The 21595-nt window shown below is 38.6% G+C and overlaps 1 protein-coding gene across 5 annotated transcripts in view; it reads right to left on the bottom strand.

The window, feature by feature from the left end:
- XRCC4 (X-ray repair cross complementing 4) overlaps window positions 1-21595 on the bottom strand; it is a 290800-nt gene that overhangs the window by 126012 nt on the left and 143193 nt on the right. For all 5 annotated transcript variants that reach the window (XM_048849577.2, XM_048849575.2, XM_048849574.2 and 2 more), the window contains exons 4-6: window positions 13419-13585; window positions 5437-5589; window positions 4559-4665 (exon numbers count right to left, since the gene is read on the bottom strand). In XM_048849577.2, the coding sequence (XP_048705534.1) occupies window positions 4559-4665; window positions 5437-5589; window positions 13419-13585 (427 nt within the window). The remainder of the gene's footprint in view (window positions 1-4558; window positions 4666-5436; window positions 5590-13418; window positions 13586-21595) is intronic.

Genomic DNA, 21595 nt, shown 5'->3' with positions numbered 1-21595 from the left:
CCATAAGCTGGGAAGCGAACAGTCACATCCTCACATCCAAACTAGTCACATTGAAATAAGGTGCTATTGGGCTGTTAGGCACTATTAGGACAGGATTGTATTCCTATCACCTCCAGAGAAAGGGAAGTGCCTAGAAAATGTAAAAGGAAACTTAGTTTGATAGCATCCTGTCTGGCAAGAACTCACTTATCAATAGCTGGGATGTGAAATCCTCACTTCTGTGTTGTCTTGTCATTGTAGTTCCCACTTTGCTATTGTTTGTCTGTATAATCTCTGTCTGGTTCTGTGATTGTTCCTGTCTGCTGTATAATTAATTTTGCTGGGTGTAAACTAATTAAGGTGGTGGGATATAATTAGTTACATAATCATGTTACAATATGTTAGGATTGGTTAGTTAAATTTCAGGAAAATGATTGGTTAAGGTATAGCTAAGCAGAACTCAAGTTTTACTATATAATCTGTAGTCAATGAGGAAGTGACTGGGTGTGGGTGGGGGTGGGCATGTGGGTGTGGAAAATGGGAGCAGGGAATGGGGGTAAGAAAATTGGAATCATGTTTTGCTAAAGGGGGAAATGGGAACAGGGAATGGGAGTAAGGAAGTTGGAATCATGTTTGGCTAAGGGTAGGAATGGGAACAGGGACACAGGTGTAAGGCTCTGTGGTGTCAGAGCTGGGAAGGAGGATACTAAGGAAGGAAACTGGAATCATGCTTGCTGGAAGTTCACCCCAATAAACATCGAATTGTTTGCACCTTTGGACTTCGGGTATTGTTGCTTTCTGTTCATGTGAGAAGGACCAGGGAAGTAAGTGGGTGAAGGAATAAGCCCTCTAACAGTCCCTATCCCAAAGAGCTTACAATCTAAGTATCAGACAAGAGATGGATAGACAGACTGATGTGGGAATACCAGGGAACAATGAGACAACATTGGTCAGCATCATAGGCAGTGGTCTCAGCTTACCAGCAGCCTTAGCACTGGGTCAGTAAGGTGCCAGATTCTCATCGCATTCACTGATACCTAATAGCTTTGTGAGCAATAGCAGTGAAAGTGACCACAATATTGTAAATTTCTCTTGGGAGCAGTTGGAATTCTATGCACTTCAGTAACAGCAAGTAAAACAGAAATTCATTCTTCCACTGCTGGAGTGCTTTGCAATGGAAGGGGAGACTTAAGTCTTTTTCTCCTTCACAGGTAGAGCATTTTGGAGTAGCACCACAGTGAAATTTGCAAGACACTGGTCTGTGTAATACAACTGCTTCTCAAAAGCTATTGAACCCTTATGAAACTGATGATCTTCTTCTCATTTTCTGTCTGCTACATTCACCAACTCCCCAGGTACATTTCCCACTCACCAGGGACAAATGGGTGGATATATTTTTACAGGTCTTGTTTAGCAAGTAACATAGAATATTTTATGAAGCTATACTTCTCAAATATATCTGATGTTTCTTTGTTTGTCTTATATTAATATTCCTTCTAATCCAACTGTAACTGTCACATTTTTAAACACAAAGTATTAACGTAATGGTGTGCAAATTTGAGGAAAAACATTTGGATATTTCTGTTGATGCTGGCCAGGAGCCATGAATTAGGCACTGCAGTTATAAAATATTCTATAGATCATACAGGCTTGCACTGTCCAATATTTTTATTGCAAACAATGGAAAGACCTAAATTTCTACAGGTTATCAAACTGTTGCATGGAAGGGACCCTGACAAAAACCTCACTTGAATTTGTGCACAATCAATACTTCAATCAATATTTTGTGGAAAATACAAGAGCTTGTTTTATTCTGTGATTCTACGTTACCCATGCAATGTTAAATTGCAGATCTAAATGGGAGGAAAATGTAAATAAATAAATAATTGAACAGGATGTAGTAGAGAGACAGAGAGCCTGGAGCACTGGGCCTGGTGCAAAACCTGGTGCCTAAACCACAGGCTGTGAGCCAAAGTCAGGCCACATATTAAAGCAAATGCTTACAAGTTCACCGTCCGATACATAAACTTAGCAAAGTTGCCTCTAGCATTACTAAAATACAGGTGTTCCTAAGAAATACTAGGCACTAGATATTTACATAAATATATTTCAGAAGGCTAGTACAGATACACCCCAATCTGGTACAAGATAAGATGGTTTGACAGAATAATGAATAGGGATGTTTTGTCCAAGATATCAGGACAAGGTACAAGAGAAAGTAACAAACAAATGCTATGAAATATGTAAGGTGCTACATAACTTGTTTATCCCAGTTATTTGTCTCAGTCTGTAAATGACAGTGTACCTTGCCTTAACCCTTTGTGTGGCCGAGTAGACAGCAGAAACTACCACTGCTGACTGTGCCGCTCCTTGCCATGGGGCACTCATGGGTGAATGTACTTGTACAAGTTGTGCAAGTCGCTAGGACTGTGCCTTGAGGGCAATAAACCTGGCTGACTCCCTTTGTCACTGAACCGTGCCTGTGGTCTTTCCCTCGGAGTAACATCGAGGTCTGCTGAATTAGCAGTCTGTGCTCTCTGCTAGTGCTGATAACACAAGAGCTCCAAGGACAGAAGCACTAAGCAGCTGTAACAGCTTAGGAGCCTTGACAGTGTTGCAACAACAACATTCCTCCCCAACTACACAGGAAACATAAAAGCAATGTTATTAAAAAAAAATCGTAGGTGTTGTTTGCTCCAAGGAGTGAGTGCTACAAGGAGAAGCTAATACAGTCTGGGACGGAATCATCTTTTAGGCCTAAGGTCTGTGGAGCCTGAAGGTGGACTGTGTGCATCTTCCCCTTCTCTCCCCAAACCTCATCCCTGAACCACTCACCTCCTCCCCAAGGTTCATTCAGTCCCCACCCATCCCCCAGCATCGATCCTTGGAAAAGTGAACAGGCCTGAGTAGGGCACTGGGAAAGGAGAGCAGTACTGCAGAGGCATATGTACACTTCTTCCTTGTGGGAAGGGAAGACTATTTTATGGAGGAAACCTGTTGTGCCCAGAACCAGGAAGTATTATCTGGCCCCAACTTCACTACATGTTTAGTGCCACAGAGTTAACATTACTATAAAAAACTTGACTTTTTAAACACATTACTTTGGAACAGTTTGTCTGTTACCTGAACATCACGTTCATGTTATTTTCTCTGATAGTCACAGAAAGCAATTCTGAACATATCTGACTCTCACAGGCAAGTGGAGTAAACATGTTTCATAGCTAAAAGATTATGCACGTGCTTTTCTCCCTACAAATTCAGGCATCAAGTTCAGTCTCTCATGCTAGGCAGTTAAAGGAAATGCTACACAGATGTCTGTCATAAAAATGCTATCTAGCAGCTTAATTATTACTGGATCTAGCAAAAAGTTGATAATTGAAGTTATCCCTTCTCCGTGCCATTTTACTAAATGGAGTATTTCTCAAGACATTGTTTGTGCCACTGATGAAATACAGATTGAAAGCAAAGAATTATCAACTAAACAGATACTTTACCACTACCAGTTTGTCAACAGAAAATTATTTCTTTGGATAGTGTCTGCACTTCACATTCTTTCTTCACTTAAATGCATGCTACAAGGCTGGCTACTTTCTAAATCTATTACCTATGTCAATTGTGTTAGAAGGTCTTCAGCAAACCCATACACTCGCACTACAGAGTTGGAGACTAATTACACTATGGTGCTGAGAACCTCAGCTCCCACTGAAGACAACAAGCATGTCAGTTATCTGCTTATATCTTTCTTTGATTATCTTACCCTATAGTAGAGATAAATGGCTCAGGTGAGAGAAACCATACAAAATCAATAATCCTGAAGGGAAATCCTTAAGTATGTGGTAGCTGTCAGTGTAAGGCAGTTTTTATGCCCTGACAGCATTCCCTCTACAGAGATTTGCACACACAGCATTTGACACACCAAGCTGAAAATTCGTATGATGTGAAGTTTTATAGAGTGTATTGTGAAATGGGTAATCCCTATACGATGTACTCCCACTTCTCCAGTTTTAGGCGGATTAATCAACTTAATTTTCACACTCAACTACCTGCGGCTAAGAGCATCCCAGTAAATTTCAATGAATTCTGCTGGATGTTATAAAAATAGTTTTGCTCCATTTGTGCACTACAAAAATAGAGCAAAAAACTCTCCTGATTGCAGTTAAAGCCTTTTTTTATTTTTTACTACAGACTATGAACTGTCAACAATTACATTTTAAATCCCAGCAATCTTTACGTGTACATAATGATTCCTGGAACTTAAAATGTAATTGACAGTTCACATACTGTAAAAAAGGTTCAGATACTGTAAAATGGCTATTGGTTATGCAAAGTATGTAATTTGTCATTTCATAAACAATGACATTTCCTTCATTTACGCTACATGTTTTTTAATACTTCCTTTAATTTGAAATGTCAGCATTATACTCTGCTTCAATAGAGGGCTTTTTTTTTAAAATGCTTGTAAATTGGCTTGTCACAAAGCAATTTGTCAGGTAGTGTTTTGTCGTCATTATAGTTTATTCATGTAACATAATTGGCCTGCTCGCAATATCGCCAATGAGAACAACATATTCTGTCTTACCTGATGCTAATGTAGAAGGCTGTGTTAAATTTTCACATTCCTCATCTGTGCTGCCATCATAATCTCTTTCTCTTTCAACAGCAGTTTGGACTGTAGCCATGCTATCCCTAGAACAACAGAAAGGTAATTTTCCATCTGTTAGCTGCTATTTCTACAGCACTTTACAGACAGAGGTCAATACTAGGTCCCTATCCTGAAGACTTCACAACTTAGATAAACAAACTAGATAGATAATGTCCTAAAAGGAAGTGGGGTCAGACCAGATTAAAACAATGTCATTGATTTAACGTGTGTCTCTTGGCAGTTCCATGATTTTTTTTTGGTTTGGATTTTTTTTTTTCTAAGTAAATGTTATTTGCTTCTTAAGTAAATATTTCCAATCACCTCACTATTAACACTTCTTTCAGGAGGAAAGGCATTTTGGAAGAAGAGAGTTTTTAAGAGGCACTTGAGGAACTAGTGAAGGCAGGTTGGAATTGGTCTAGGGATCAATTGTACTCTGACACAAAACACTATCCATTTCCACCCCCTGCTCCCCGCCCAAGAAATAATTTGAAATATTTCAGGAAACATTTACAGTTAAGTAAATCTCTGTATTCAATTTTAATTAAACACCTTTCATTGAAGCCATACCACTCAGAAACTTAGCCCTGGTCAGTGCTTATATAAGAGACATTCAGTGACACCTCAGGTAGTGGCTAATTTACTCTTCCTTTTGAGTCTGTATTTAACAAAGCACCTCATAACATATTATGATTTATTAATTGTTATTACATTGAAACAATGATTACACTACCATCTATTAAAACTTAGTAAATACAAATGAAACCTATGTATGTGTCAGGCACAACAAATAACTTGAGCAAATTAACAAATACCTTGCATGTGTTGTATCCTCTGCAGGTTCCTGAGCTTCTTTTAACAACTTTTGTAAATTTCTTATCTTTGCTTTCTTTTCATTGAGCACAAGAATAAATCTTTTGTAAAGATCTGCCTCCAGTTCTTCTTTAGCTTCCACACATTTTTCCAGCCTAAAATATAACAATAGTTAATATCTTCACATTTTACTAACAATGTTCTATAGTAATACCAGCCCTCCTAAAATATAATTAGGAAGAGAGGTACATAGGAATTGCCATTATGGATCACACCAACTGTCCATCAAGTCCAGCGTTTTGTCCCCAGAAAGGTCAATAGAAGCTGCTTCAGAGGAACATGAAAAAAGTCCTACAGGAGGCAGTTATATAATAATCTGCCCATAGGGAAAGTTTCTCCCTAACCCGTTTCTTAGAGGTTAGCTTATGTGTATACTATACAGACAGCTACATGTTAGATATCAGAGTTATTTAGATTCAATGGTGAATTCAGCATAGCGTGTATAATTTAGAAGGATACACTTACTGAGATTATAAATAGAGAGTTATGGTCAAATTCCATGGGCCCAAAATTTAAGCCTATTCATTCTGATTTGCATTTTTAATGTATATTTATATACAGGAAAAAAACAAGCCCTCCAAATGTGTTGAAACTATCTTAAAATTCCAGCTGATGTTCCTGGCAACTCATGCAAAACCACTTAATTTTTATCAGGATTCCAGAAGCAGGTGTGTATGGTACATGAACATTTGCCCACTTATTGTCCCTTTCATCCTCTGAAGTCTTTGTTCCTCTGGTGCAGCAGGATATTGAAACTGATTCAGCAGAATCACTGAAGCAGGATTTGTGACAATTTCAATTTCCTACTGGAATACAAACAACTACAATGCTAACAAATCCTATGTTGTGCTGTTTGTTTTATTTGAGTTGTACAGCGAGACAGCTGAGATTTTTAAGACACTCGCAGCCCTAATTCTGGAGAGTAAATGACTTTTTTTCTGTATCTAATGTAAACTACTTTTTAGAGGGATACCTAATTCTATATGTAAAAATCTTAAGAGTTCTGCTGAATGACATCTTGGAATAGGGTCAACCTCAAGTTTTTATACGATATCTAAATATAAGGGGGTTAGTTTGTTTTGGTTTTTAAATAAAAAATGGATTGACCTTAAATTTCAACCAAGAATCTAAAATCAACAAAATAAATAGTGTATAAATAAATATATAGTGTCCAGTAAATAAGGAATGGGGCCACAATATGAATAAAAAAGTCCTGTGCATTGAATGAAGCAGAGGTCCTGTGAAAAACATGGTAATCTAACAGGCAACTTTAATGCTGGTATTTCCTAGTTTTTTAGTTCTTGACTTTGCAACCTTAAGTGTTTTTAATGTAGATTTGTGTGTGTAATATATAAATAAATATACAAGCTAGTAATGATCTTACTGCTCATTGCAGACTTCAGAACATAGACATGGTAGGTAAAATAATAAAGCAAATGATGATTAAATACCACAAATGTATGGACAATATCAGAACAATGTCAGAGATGGTTCAGGTGTCCTTAATCCTGCTTTTGGGGAGTGGGGGGCGGAGGCTGGACTAGATGGACTCTTGAGATCCCTCCCAGACCTACATTTCTATGATTCTATCTTCCATTGGACTAATATATAAGAGAGTTGTGATGAAGAGGCTGATTCTGGAAGACATGCCATTTTTCACAGTTAGAACATTCAAAAGCATTGTTCAAAAATTTGTGGGTTTTTATTCAATAGCTATTGAAAAACTACTGGTAAGTTATAAAAACGGAAGTGTCAACACTGTAATAGCATTATTTTTTTCAATGTGTATTTAAAACAAGTATTGGTTATTTCATCATTTTTATATGAAATGCCTATAAAATGAAAAAGACAAAAGAAAGGAATCTTATGAAGTATTAACTTAGTCTGCTGTGACATGCTTTTGGGATATGTTTGATAGTTGATAAATAATTCATCTAATTTAAATGCAAATCATGCTGAACATCATTACCATATAGATCGGTTCAATAATTCTTAAAAGAAACATCATATGTACTAATCAACTACCAGGAGACTTTCCATCTATAAATGGGAATTTTAACCGTTTAATGGAACAATATACACCAAAATGTTAAAGCACAGTACAAAGAGTCACAAGCCCTAGCAGTGACATCTTTATCCAGTTTTGGGGTGGATGGAGAGTGCCAAAACCCACTACCTGATTAAATAAAGATTCAGCATAAAAGCAAGATGGTTTAAAATGCCAAGCCAAATTAATCCTTGGTGTAATATCATTGACTTCAACAGGGTTGAAATTAACCATTATCTCCATTTACATATATGAACTGCATATACAAGTGTAGGTTTCAGAGTAACAGCCGTGTTAGTCTGTATTCGCAAAAAGAAAAGGAGTACTTGTGGTACCTTAGAGACTAACCAATTTATCTGAGCATAAGCTTTCGTGAGCTACAGCTCACTTCATCGGATGCATACTACGGAAAGTGTAGAAGATCTTTTTATACACACAAGGCATGAAAAAATACCTCCCTCCACCCCACTCTCCTGCTGGTAATAGCTTATCTAAAGTGATCACTCTCCTTACAATGTGTATGATAATCAAGTTGGGCCATTTCCAGCACAAATCCAGGTTTTCTCTCCCCCCCCACACACACAAACTCACTCTCCTGTTGGTAATAGCTATTTCTAAAGTGATCACTCTCCTTACAATGTGTATAATAATCAAGGTGGGCCATTTCCAGCACAAATCCAGGGTTTAACAAGAACGTCTGGGGGGGGGGGGAAGGGTTAGGAAAAAACAAGGGGAAATAGGCTTGAATAGAGACTGGGAGTGGCTAAGTCATTATGCAAGGTAACCTAAGTTAATTGTATCCAATTTGCAAATGAATTCCAATTCAACAGTCTCTCGCTGGAGTCTGGATTTGAAGTTTTTTTGCTGTAATATCGCAACTTTCATGTCTGTAATCGCGTGACCAGAGAGATTGAAGTGTTCTCCGACTGGTTTATGAATGTTATAATTCTTGACATCTGATTTGTGTCCATTTATTCTTTTACATAGAGACTGTCCAGTTTGACCAATGTACGTGGCAGAGGGGCATTGCTGGCACATGATGGCATATATCACATTGGTGGATGTGCAGGTGAACGAGCCTCTGATAGTGTGTCTGATGTTATTAGGCCCTGTGATGGTGTCCCCTGAATAGATATGTGGGCACAGCTGGCAACGGGCTTTGTTGCAAGGATAGGTTCCTGGGTTAGTGGTTCTGTTGTGTGGTATGTGGTTGCTGGTGAGTATTTGCTTCAGGTTGGGGGGCTGTCTGTAGGCAAGGACTGGCCTGTCTCCCAAGATTTGTGAGAGTGTTGGGTCATCCTTCAGGATAGGTTGTAGATCCTTAATAATGTGTTGGAGGGGTTTTAGTTGGGGGCTGAAGGTGACGGCTAGTGGCGTTCTGTTATTTTCTTTGTTAGACCTGTCCTGTAGTAGGTGACTTCTGGGAACTCTTCTGGCTCTATCAATCTGTTTCTTCACTTCTGCAGGTGGGTATTGTAGTTGTAAGAATGCTTGATAGAGATCTTGTAGGTGTTTGTCTCTGTCTGGGGGGTTGGAGCAAATGTGGTTGTATCGCAGAGCTTGGCTGTAGACAATGGATCGTGTGGTGTGGTCAGGGTGAAAGCTGGAGGCATGTAGGTAGGAATAGCGGTCAGTAGGTTTCCGGTATAGGGTGGTGTTTAAGTGACCATCGTTTATTAGCACTGTAGTGTCCAGGAAGTGGATCTCTTGTGTGGACTGGACCAGGCTGAGGTTGATGGTGGGATGGAAATTGTTGAAATCATGGTGGAATTCCTCAAGGGCTTCTTTTCCATGGGTCCAGATGATGAAGATGTCATCAATATAGAACAAGAAGAGTAGGGGCGTTAGGGGACGAGAGCTGAGGAAGCGTCGTTCTAAGTCAGCCATAAAATGTTGGCATACTGTGGGGCCATGCAGGTACCCAAAGCAGTGCCGCTGACTTGAAGGTATACATTGTCCTCAAATGTAAAATAGTTATGAGTAAGGACAAAGTCACAAAGTTCAGCCACCAGGTTAGTCGTGACATTATCGGGGATAGTGTTCTTGACGGCTTGTAGTCCATCTTTATGTGGAATGTTGGTGTAGAGGGCTTCTACATCCATTAAACCCTGGATTTCTGCTGGAAATGGCCCACCTTGATTATCATACACACTGTAAGGAGAGTGGTCACTTTAGATAAGCTATTACCAACAGGAGAGTGGGTTTGGGGGGGGGGGCAGGAGAAAACCTGGATTTGTGCTGGAAATGGCCCAAATTGATTATCATACACATTGTAAGGAGAGTGATCACTTTAGATAAGCTATTACCAGCAGGAGAGTGGGGTGGAGGGAGGTATTTTTTCATGCTTTGTGTGTATAAAAAGATCTTCTACACTTTCCACAGTATGCATCCGATGAAGTGAGCTGTAGCTCACGAAAGCTTATGCTCAAATAAATTGGTTAGTCTCTAAGGTGCCACAAGTACTCCTTTTCTTTTTGCATATACAAGTGTAAAATATGATATTAAGTGTATCAAATCCTTCAGTGAGGAAAAAGAAGACTCCCTTCCCGCAATGGGAATAGTAACCAAATAAAGGGTAAATCAAAACAACACTAGTCAACAAAAACTAATGTTGTTTGGTACCATAGCCTTCAGATCATCTGATTTATTCAATTTACTAGTAGCAGTCTCCTGATTTAACCAAAGGCGGGTTGCATGCAATGCAATTTCAGTGAAGGACCCTTGACTCTGGAAATCACTTTCCCCCTTAATATGGCAAGAACCAAAGGGCCCAATCCTGCAAAAAGTTCTACTTGTGCAGACCCTTACACCTGTGAGAACTAAGCAAAGGATTAAACTTCAGTATTTCACCAGCTACAAACGCAACCTTTCATTGCAATTTGTCACCCACTGGTGCCTATATGGGATTTGTTTCACAGAAGTCACATCTCCACAGGCCCATGTACATAAGCTACTCATCTCAAACAAAGCTTTTAAATTTAATAAAAAAGTGAAATCACAAGTGAAAAAAGCTAATGGCCATAGACATTTTTATTAGTCTTATTTGCACGTGCTTTTCGAGTTCCATAATCAAAGCGATCTTGGAGTTAATAGAAGCATGATACTTTTAATATGTCAAGTTGGGATGATAGTAGTCAAAACACAACCACAACCTACTGAAAACAACTGGTGTTAGTAATGGTTGCCATTTGAAGACAAGTAATACTGGTGACCTAAATCAAGGATTAACTGTCCATTTCTCAACCTCTTCCATTTCTGAAGAGGGACACAGGTATAACACAAACTAAAGAACTTGTGGCAATTATACGTGTGGGGGTTTTGTATCCAAAGCCTGGCTGAAAATGTAATCTTATATGTATAAGGTTGTCTGTGTCTTAGAATGGTTCTGGCATTTACATCATCTCCTTCTTACATTTTAGCTGCATCCGATTCCCTTTTTGTTCTATAGCAGTGGTGTTGAATGCTGGCAAGCTAATGTTGATGAGTCATTTTCAAGTGATTTATTTATATACTAAAACACCAAACACTCATTTTTATGCGTAATTTATGGTTCCGATTTTCTGCCACTACATTTGACCATAATATAAATTGACAGTTTACTTGACTATAACTCCTCTATATTAATTTTACCTGGTTAGTATAAAAGACACACTACATACAAAACAGAAATTTATCTTTATTTTCCAGGATTAAGGAAACTTTTCTATTAAAGATGCTTAGTATTGCTCTATATTTACCAATGTAATAATCTTTATAAAACAAAAACATTGTCTATTCTAGTTTGATATTTTAACTCACCTGCCCAGTGTGTGTGTTTGTATACTCATGCACAAAGGATATTCAAGATAATCCTTACTGAATTTTCTATGTATGTTAAAACACAAGGAAACTGAACAAATTCATATTTAAAAAACAAATGTTAACTAGATTCCAAAGTTATTATGTAGCTAAAAGCAGTTAGGTGGCAAGAACTCAGTTCAGTCCAGCACCTAATTAATGGCAATGGTTTCCATGGCGTTCATCTCTATATGTGGATATTGCCGATTAATGACTCGGGGTAGCAGTATTTTATTTATTTATTTTTTGAAAAAAATTAGTGCAACAGTTCAAACTTGTAAACTATAATTTCTCAACTGCTTTCAGCATATTCAACTGTAAACTAGATAGGTTTGTTGATTAATTTTAATATAAGAAGCCTTGCAATGACACCATCTATATCATACCTCTAAAACAGGAAAACTGCTTTACAGTTGAATCCTGCACTTAGCTGTTGGCAAGTAGAAGACAGTTGACTAGATGGGAATCGAGGACACCCAGCTCCTCACTGGAGATGCTCAGCACATTTTGTATGCTATATAATTGTGACTAGGTATTTAAATATTTTATTTATTTATTTTAAGGTCAGGCTTGACAAAGCCCTGGCTGGGATGATTTAGTTGGGATTGGTCCTGTTCTGGGCAGGGGGTTGGACTAGATGGCCTCCAGAGGTCCCTTCCAACTCTGTTATTCTATGATTCTATGAAATAGTTTAAAGTTAAGATGTAATAATCACTGTTTTTGGAGGGAAACCCCTCCTGTGAGTTTGTTGTGGAATTATCAATTACAAGTGCCACAGCACTACACAAAACAAAATGGCATTTAATGCAGTGCAACACATTAATTATACAAAGTTATTGTTTACTACGCTGTTAAACTATTAAGTAGTCAAACACTACTAGTGAGGCTGTATATTTGTCAGGTTTCAGAGTAACAGCCGTGTTAGTCTGTATTCGCAAAAAGAAAAGGAGTACTTGTGGCACCTTAGAGACTAACCAATTTATTTGAGCATGAGCTTTCGTGAGCTACAGCTCACTTCATCGGATGCATACCGTGGAAACTGCAGCAGACTTTATATACACACAGAGATCATAAAACAATACCTCCTCCCACCCCACTGTCCTGCTGGTAATAGCTTATCTAAAGTGATCATCAAGTTGGGCCATTTCCAGCACAGTGGGGTGGGAGGAGGTATTGTTTTATGATCTCTGTGTGTATATAAAGTCTGCTGCAGTTTCCACAGTATGCATCCGATGAAGTGAGCTGTAGCTCACGAAAGCTGTTGCTCAAATAAATTGGTTAGTCTCTAAGGTGCCACAAGTACTCCTTTTCTTTTTGTATATTTGTAAGACAAAACTTTCAGGACAAACTCTGTGACCATTTTTTATTCTTCTTTTTTAAAAAAAGATATGGCCTTTGTCGCCCTACCCAGCACACCACTGAGTTAATTTCTTCCATGAGTATTTCTAAATTTGGCACTCTATTGACAAATACAAATATCTTGCTTAAAATAATGTGATCGTGTGCAATTTTTTTTTTAAATTTGTGTCTTCCTCCCCGCTCCCCTGCAAGACATTCACGACCCTTCTGATACTTTGACAATATAGCTGGCTTTAATTACTGTCAAATTACATTCTCTCCCCCTCTTGCCCCCCATGGCCCCAGGAATAATCTAGTTTAAAATGTAAATCACAACTAAAATAGAAATCAAGACAGGCAAAATAATACTCATCATTAAGGGACCTATGCAGAAGAAAACGCACACTGCATTCTGCAGGAGGGGGAAAGGGCGAGTGAAGATATTTCTGGCTACATAAAGCTACAATCAGCATTATATGTTAGCAACTCAGGTGTTGCCTGCCACCTTGAAATAAGAAGAAGCCTCTACAGCTGAGTAACCTATAAGCTGTTACGGCCCAAAACACTATCAATAGGTGCATTTCATTTTGCAAATATCTTAAATATATAGTGCCCATCAGTATAACCTACATTTTGTTGCATAGGTAAACTGCAAACACATAGTATATGAAGAATATCTTATTGATGCATTTTTCAACCTACAGTCCTTGCATGTCATTCCAATCACTTAGAAGCCTTTCATTTTCCTTTTGCAGATGCTCCTTTTCGGCATGTAGTTCTGCTACACAGTCGAGGCAGTGGCAAATCAGCTCTTTGATGACTTCAGTTGGACTTGAGACTTTTTGTAGCTTCAGTGATCCAAGTCTAAACTGGGACACAAGGAAAAACTGAGTTACTTTGCTGGATCTAAAAAGGTCAAAAAACCCAGCTTCAATCAACTCCAGACATGCGCTTAACAAGCATCAGCAATTGTACAATTACAATCCCTTGAATACTTTCCTGTTAAAATTACAACAGAATGGCAACAAAAATAAGCCTCTTGAGTAAGAATGTGGCAAGTGGGATAAAGCACCATTTGCTTATATGTCTAATTTATCTACATTTGTATACAGTCTTAGGTGCATATAGGGTATCCATTACCACAGTATCTACACACTGATAAATCAGTACCAAGAGAGCCGAGTATACGCTACACTAACAATCTGCTCCCTAACGAAGAGAAAAAATTAACTGCAGGAAGATGCAACAAGATGTCTCAGGTGCTGAGCAAAAGGCAGTTTTAATGTAGTACAGAGCTATAGGAAAAGAATTCTGTAAGGCATTTATAACATTATTCTTATTATACTAACTGATGAAATATCTAGAAAGCTATTTGCCACCTATTGCAAGAACCAGAACAGCCATAGGACAACAGAAATATGAAGAAGTCCAATGAGCATTATGTAAATTCATAATAAAGACCTCTGGGTTTAATATAGCACCACAGGTTTCTTTGGTGCTTTAAAGACCTATAAGAAGGGAAGAAGCCCATCCCAGGAGCTTTCCCTCCAGGGACCCTCTCCAACAAACCCTTAATCATGCAAGTAGTCCTTTATTCATGCAGACAGTCCCAATTACTTCAAATGGGATGACTCACATAAGTAAAGATTTACAAGATAGGGCATTTTGGCAGCAGTGAAGTTTCTTTGCTGTTGAAGATGCTATCGAAAATGTAGAAATGGTGTTGTAGAAAGGAATGGTTGAAAATGTAGAACAATTCTTACTAATGTGAATGTTCCAATATAGAACAAATTATTAGTTTTTTTATTTTAAAGTAAACTATTTTATTTTATATTTGGACTCATTGTCCTGTGGAGAATCCTGACCTCTATAGGATGCAAGTGATTCTGGTATGGCTAGCAGTTGCAACTGTGGTGAAATGACCTGAACTAGATGAAGTTTGGCTGGACAAAATTTCATTCAGATCTGACAAGTCCTTCTGAGCTTTTTCTAGAAACTCACCAAAAAGTTTTACCCAGAAGTTGGGTCTGCATCTGGAGCCCACAGCCACATATTTCTCCATGCAACGGTGTTGCACCGGAGAGATCAAGCAGAGAATCTAATGATGTCTCAAAAAGTATCATAGATGAAGACTAATCCTTTTGTACGGGAGTTTTTGAAAGAAATCAGCTTTTTCTTATTAGTGCTCTCCTAGTCTTATGGGACCTCTTCTGAGAGTGCAAGACAAACTTCCCCAAAATAATTCCTACAGCAGGTCCTTCAGGAAAACATCCAACCTTGATTTACAAACTGTCAGTAAGGAAGAATCCACCATGACTCTGGGTAAGTTATTCCAGTGGTTAATGACCATCTCTTTTAAAAAATGTACACCTTATTTTCAGTCTGAATTTGTCTAGCTTCAACTTCCAGCCATTGGATCGTGTTATACCTTTCTCTGCTAGATCGAAGAGCCCATTATTAAATATTTGTTCCTGATGTAGATATTTATAGACTGTGATTGAGTAACCTCAACGTCACTTTGAGGTAGCTGGTATGAGGAAATGTGAGCCATCTTAGGAGGTGAAAGGTGCCCACTACTGGGAGCATCCATATGACTTACCTTTGTATAGGCATGGCCCAAAGGGATAGTAAAGTCAGCCAAGGATATCTGCAAAGAGTGTAGACTCTGCCTAGTCTCTTGGAATCCTTAAAAGATTCACAAGACTGTTTTGGTATTTTGTGACATTATTAATTAACAGTCCTCTTTTACAGCATAAGGAAAAATAAAAACAACAGGTCTTCAGAAAACACCGGCAATTTTACATGCCAAGGAAGGGTTTAGTCTGCACAGCATATCTTGCTGCACAAAGAAAACAAGACTTTAAGAGGGGTAGGTCATCCTGTCTATCCCATTCTCACTTTTCCTCTGTTTTCTCTCTACTCTACTCCACCTTAATCAGGAAAGGCTGGCAGGTAATATAAAAACAGTCAAAGGGGAAAACTGACAACAGCATTATATTAATTCTTCAGTCTAGATTTAACTTTTATTTAATTAATCATTTCAGTTGTGCAACTTACTGCAAACAAGCAATGAAACTATCATAAAATCACTGTCTTTAGTAAGCAGAGATCATCAGGAAATGTGTTGAAAATGAAGGTTTAGTCTAGCACTGAGCATGTAAACCTGTTCTAAATGTAAATGTACACTTCACAATACACAAGTTTCCTTCATGTTGTACAAAACTGCTATTTAAGGTTAAATAGAACAGATGACAGGATGAGTTTTATTTATTTTTAGAAGTTAGATTACATTATCAGTAACCCGCCAAGTGACATTGTATTCCCTGGATATCCGACTTGCCCGACAACATTAACAAAGATAGACTTGTGTAAAGGAAACTGTTTTTCATCACTTGCAAGTCACACCAGGCCAAATGGATAAAGAATTCATGCCACACTGATACTAGACAAAGATGTAAAAATATAGTAGCACAGATAAATGAAATGCAACCTTTCTGCCCTCTTAACTTTGATTAGAGAGAAAAGATCTAGAAAGTTTAAAAGCTTTTGCCATGTAAATTACCTGGAATATAATGAATTCAGACAAATTAAATTAAAATGTTTATTCAGAACAATGAAATGTGGTGCATCTTACAGTTTACTTTCTGTTGTTACATGTTATGTAATGAATTCTGATTACAAGACTAACAGGAAATGAAATTTATTTCTACAAAGCAGACCAATAATGAAATATTTTATTTGTAAGATTTCAAGATAGCAAATACGATGTGATTACACTGATGTAGCATCACTCTCACCCATATTTTTCATGAACTATGTAATCCCACCCTGACTAGTGCAGTGAGGTAGAGATGAGATTCAGCCAGGTACCTCCTTTCCTTCAGGTATTCTACCTGCTATGGAAGGGTTCCTCAGGGCAGACAGGGGAGGTCACACTGCAGAAAACAGTAGAGGAGCAATATTCAACCTAATGAGCTAATCAGCTAGGACAGGGTGCTAGACATATCTCCTGAGGTGCATATTGCAGCTACTTGGAGATGAAGTGCATTAGCTAGAGCACTAGCTGGCTATCTCTTTTTAAGTGGTTTTTTTTTTAATGCTATGGGAGATTCTGCCGTGTTCTTTGAATGAGGGTGCGGGAAGTGAAAAAAACTCTCTACATCCCTTTCCCTGCTGTAAACCAGTGCAGTAAAGGGCAGGATTTAGCTGTATCACTTTAATAGGAACTGCTCATCATGGTAAAAGCAATGGGTATTGTGTATCTTCTTACATAAAACAAGCTTAAGACAGAGTAAAGCATAATAAATAAAAAATTATATCATATCATCTATATCCTTTTTCTTCAGCTAAGTGTTAGATAGCAGGGTGGTAAGAACATTCATCCGGTCTACATTACAGCTTCCCCTACGCCTACCATCAATAGAGATGCAGCAGTTAAGAAAACACTATCAAGTTTTTCTAGAGTACATATGGCCCCAGTGAGATAAAAATGTCACGACAGTGACTATATATATGCCTTTGGTTAGATTAAGGCAAGTAAACCTTCTTCTTACAGACACATACACCAAATATGCTGAAGAGAGCTCTTATTGTGTTTCCTGAATATAAAACTATTTGGTTCAATGAGCCATCGTACTGTCAATTTAACAAACATAGAAAATGTTAACATGCACTATCAATAGTAACACTATTATCTAATTAAGATACAAACTGGTTTCATTTCTCTCTTGTAAGGAGGCTAGTGCTGAGAGACTGATAAGTAATTCATAAAGAGTGATAAAACTGCTAGATTAGTTAAAATGTTCATCCCTCATTTCTAGCCATTTGTTTTCACGCAAACTACTGACTTTTCACAAGAGAATAGAGAGAGAGAGAATAAAATCTCAAGCCAGTTGTACTCTGAGGTCATATTTATTGTACAGTCACTGAATCTCAAACTGGAAAGCAAACAGCTGAAAGTACATAGACGTAAAAAAAAGCCACGAAGACGGAAGTTCAAAGAACTTGAAAATAAAAGTGCAGTTATAGACTAGAATACTCATTACATATTTATACTGCTGTATCTTTCAGAAGCTCCATTGTAGTGGGCTTTCCACAAATACATAGTAGGAGCTAGTCCCCGCCTGAAGGAGTTTACAATCTATCCATTTAGGGGCTGCACTGCCCTCTCCCATGCAGGAGAAGGATAAGAGGAGAAAACTCAAACCTTGCAGATCTCAAGTGATCCACAGAAGCCAAGGCTGTCCACAGAGCGGCCTTTGCATCTATAACAGCTCTGGAACTCATCTCTGGGGTAAACTGAGGGATAGTGCCACAGAACCATCCCCATTTTTGCAATCCAGATATTTCAACACTCTGCTGGTGCATCAGAACCAGAAACTAAACAGCTAGACACAATCCATAAAAGTGAAATCAACTAGTTTGTTTTCATTATTGATGGTGAGAAAAGTACAATCAAATGTGAATATAAAGTGAAAAGTAATTTCAATTCTCAAATTTCTGGCAATGTTGAACATTTAAGGCCCAAATCCTGCAAAGATTTACACACATCACTTTACTCACATGAGTGGTCCCAATGGGATCAATAAGACATTTGTGTGAGTAAAGTTAAACATGCAGCACTCCAGCAATCAGCTGCAACACAGGAGCTTAAGTGTGCACAGAATCAGAACCTGTTACTGTAATACAGAGACCAAATTAAAAACAAAACAAATGATTTTTAAGCTGACATTGATCCTTTACATTCATATATATTTTTTCACCACCTATGTAAAATATTGGTATATGATATATCTTAAAACTATTTCAATTATTACTATTCTTAATTATTGGTAGCACACAAAGCCCTTAATTGATTGAGGCCTCAACAAGCTAGATACTGACAAACACACAGTAAGACATAGGGCCTGTCCTAGAGAGTTTACAATCTAAATAGACAATACAGAAACAAAGGCACAAAGTGATTAAAGCACTTGCCAAAGCTGCAAAACTCAGATTAGAACAGGAGAGTTGGAGGTTTTGCCATTGATTTCAGTGGAGCCAGGATTTCACTCCAGGCATCCTCATTCCCAGCCCAATGCCCCAAACCCTGCTGCTTCCTGACATTTATTTTAAAATGTTGCTGAATCCAAAGCAAAAAGAAACAGAAAGAAACTAGTTCTATTACTAAGAGAGGCGAGGACAAAATCATTGATAGCTGTAAATTGGATGAGATTATGGACTGATATTTTTTCAAATCTGATTTAAATATGGAAGTTGGGACCTTGCAAAACTAGCTAATGATTAAAAAATGGGAAAGCAAATATGTGGAAAATATGCAGAAGCATCTTTATACAAAGAAAAGGAGGAATTAGTCTCTCTGAGAATAACTATGGTGAGACCACAGTGGAGTAAGTAGTTCAGACCTTTGCTCTTCATTGCCAGAAAGACAGCAAAGCTGAAGAGAGTTCTTGGAAGATCAACCGAAGTGATTAAAGGGCAAAAATGTGCATACAAATATGGAAGCTGGGGTAAGATCTCACTATAAATCATGTCCTGAACTTTCTGACTAGTGTGTGATTGAAAGCTCAACTTTAACCCTGTATTAATGCAGTTTTGCATGGCTTGGATCAATTTTCCCCTTAAGAGTATAGGTTTCATTTTACCACATTAAATCTCACTTGCTAATTTCTGCATATTATTGAAGTCATAGAATCATAGAATATCAGGGTTGGAAGGGACCTCAAGAGGTCATCTAGTCCAACCCCCTGCTCAAAGCAGGACCAATCCCCAATTTTTGCCCCAGATCCCTAAATGGCCTCTCTAGATCAATTTGTATTTTCTTGCTATCATTCCAGCTGGTTGCAGTTCTAGCTTTGTATCATCTGCAGATGTAATTAACTCACTTTCTACTTCCTCTTTCAGATCATTCATGAAAATATTAAATAAAAAAAGGACTCAGCATTGAACCATTAAGCACTTCACTCAACCAGGGACTGACCAGAACTGCTGAAGGTCCCAACAGACAATGAATTGCCTGTTGCTGATCCATCATTTCTGTCATCACCCTCTGTCTTTGGTGGTGGCGCTGGTTTTTATTTCAGAGACAGAGTGACAGAGAGTGAGAACTCTTTAAGAACATGCCACCTCAGCTTCTCATGAAATTATGCTCAGCCCCAGACCAATATCTTCAAGTCTATTAGAAACTTAAGAGTGACACTTTTCAGAGTAACAGCCGTGTTAGTCTGTATTCGCAAAAAGAAAAGGAGTACTTGTGGCACCTTAGAGACTAACCAATTTATTTGAGCATAAGCTTTCGTGAGCTGCAGCTCACTTCATCGGATGCGTACTATGGAAAGTGTAGAAGATCTTTTTATATACACACAAAGCATGAAAAAATACCTCCTCCCACCCCACTCTCCTGCTGGTAATAGCTTATCTAAAGTGATCACTCTCCTTACAATGTGTATGATAATCAAGTTGGGCCATTTCCAGCACAAATCCAGGTTTTCTCACCAACACCACCCCCCACACCCCCGACACACACACACACACACACAAACCCACTCTCCTGCTGGTAATAGCTTATCTAAAGTGACCACTCTCCTTACAATGTGTATGATAATCAAGAAGAAAAGGAGTACTTGTAGCACCTTAGAGACTAACCAATTTATTTGAGCATGAGCTTTCGTGAGCTACAGCTCACTTCATCAGATGCATACCGTGGAAACTGCAGCAGACTTTATATATACACAGAGAATATGAAACAATACCTCCTCCCACCCCACTGTCCTGCTGGTAATAGCTTATCTAAAGTGATCATCAGGTGGGCCATTTCCAGCACAAATCCAGGTTTTCTCACCCTCCACCCCCCCACACAAATTCACTGAATTTGTGTGGGGGGGTGGAGGGTGAGAAAACCTGGATTTGTGCTGGAAATGGCCCACCTGTTGATCACTTTAGATAAGCTATTACCAGCAGGACAGTGGGGTGGGAGGAGGTATTGTTTCATATTCTCTGTGTATATATAAAGTCTGCTGCAGTTTCCACGGTATGCATCTGATGAAGTGAGCTGTAGCTCACGAAAGCTCATGCTCAAATAAATTGGTTAGTCTCTAAGGTGCTACAAGTACTCCTTTTCTTTTTGCGAATACAGACTAACACGGCTGTTACTCTGAAACATGATAATCAAGGTGGGCCATTTCCAGCACAAATCCAGGGTTTAACAAGAACGTCTTGGGGGGGGGGGGGGGTAGGAAAAAACAAGGGGAAATAGGTTACCTTGCATAATGACTTAGCCACTCCCAGTCTCTATTCAAGCCTAAGTTAATTGTATCCAATTTTCAAATGAATTCCAATTCAACAGTCTCTCGCTGGTGTCTGGATTTGAAGTTTTTTTGTTGTAATATAGCAACTTTCATGTCTGTAATCACGTGACCAGAGAGATTGAAGTGTTCTCCGACTGGTTTATGAATGTTATAATTCTTGACATCTGGTTTGTGTCCATTTATTCTTTTACGTAGAGACTGTCCAGTTTGACCAATGTACATGGCAGAGGGGCATTGCTGGCACATGATGGCATATATCACATTGGTGGATGTGCAGGTGAACGAGCCTCTGATAGTGTGTCTGATGTTATTAGGCCCTGTGATGGTGTCCCCTGAATAGATATGTGGGCACAGCTGGCAACGGGCTTTGTTGCAAGGATAGGTTCCTGGGTTAGTGGTTCTGTTGTGTGGTATGTGGTTGCTGGTGAGTATTTGCTTCAGGTTGGGGGGCTGTCTGTAGGCAAGGACTGGCCTGTCTCCCAAGATTTGTGAGAGTGTTGGGTCATCCTTCAGGATAGGTTGTAGATCCTTAATAATGCGTTGGAGGGGTTTTAGTTGGGGGCTGAAGGTGAC

Source organism: Caretta caretta, chromosome 5 (genome assembly GCF_965140235.1).
Source record: "Caretta caretta isolate rCarCar2 chromosome 5, rCarCar1.hap1, whole genome shotgun sequence".
Classification (NCBI taxonomy): Eukaryota; Metazoa; Chordata; order Testudines; family Cheloniidae; genus Caretta; species Caretta caretta.
This window is presented reverse-complemented; position numbering and strand designations above follow the sequence as displayed.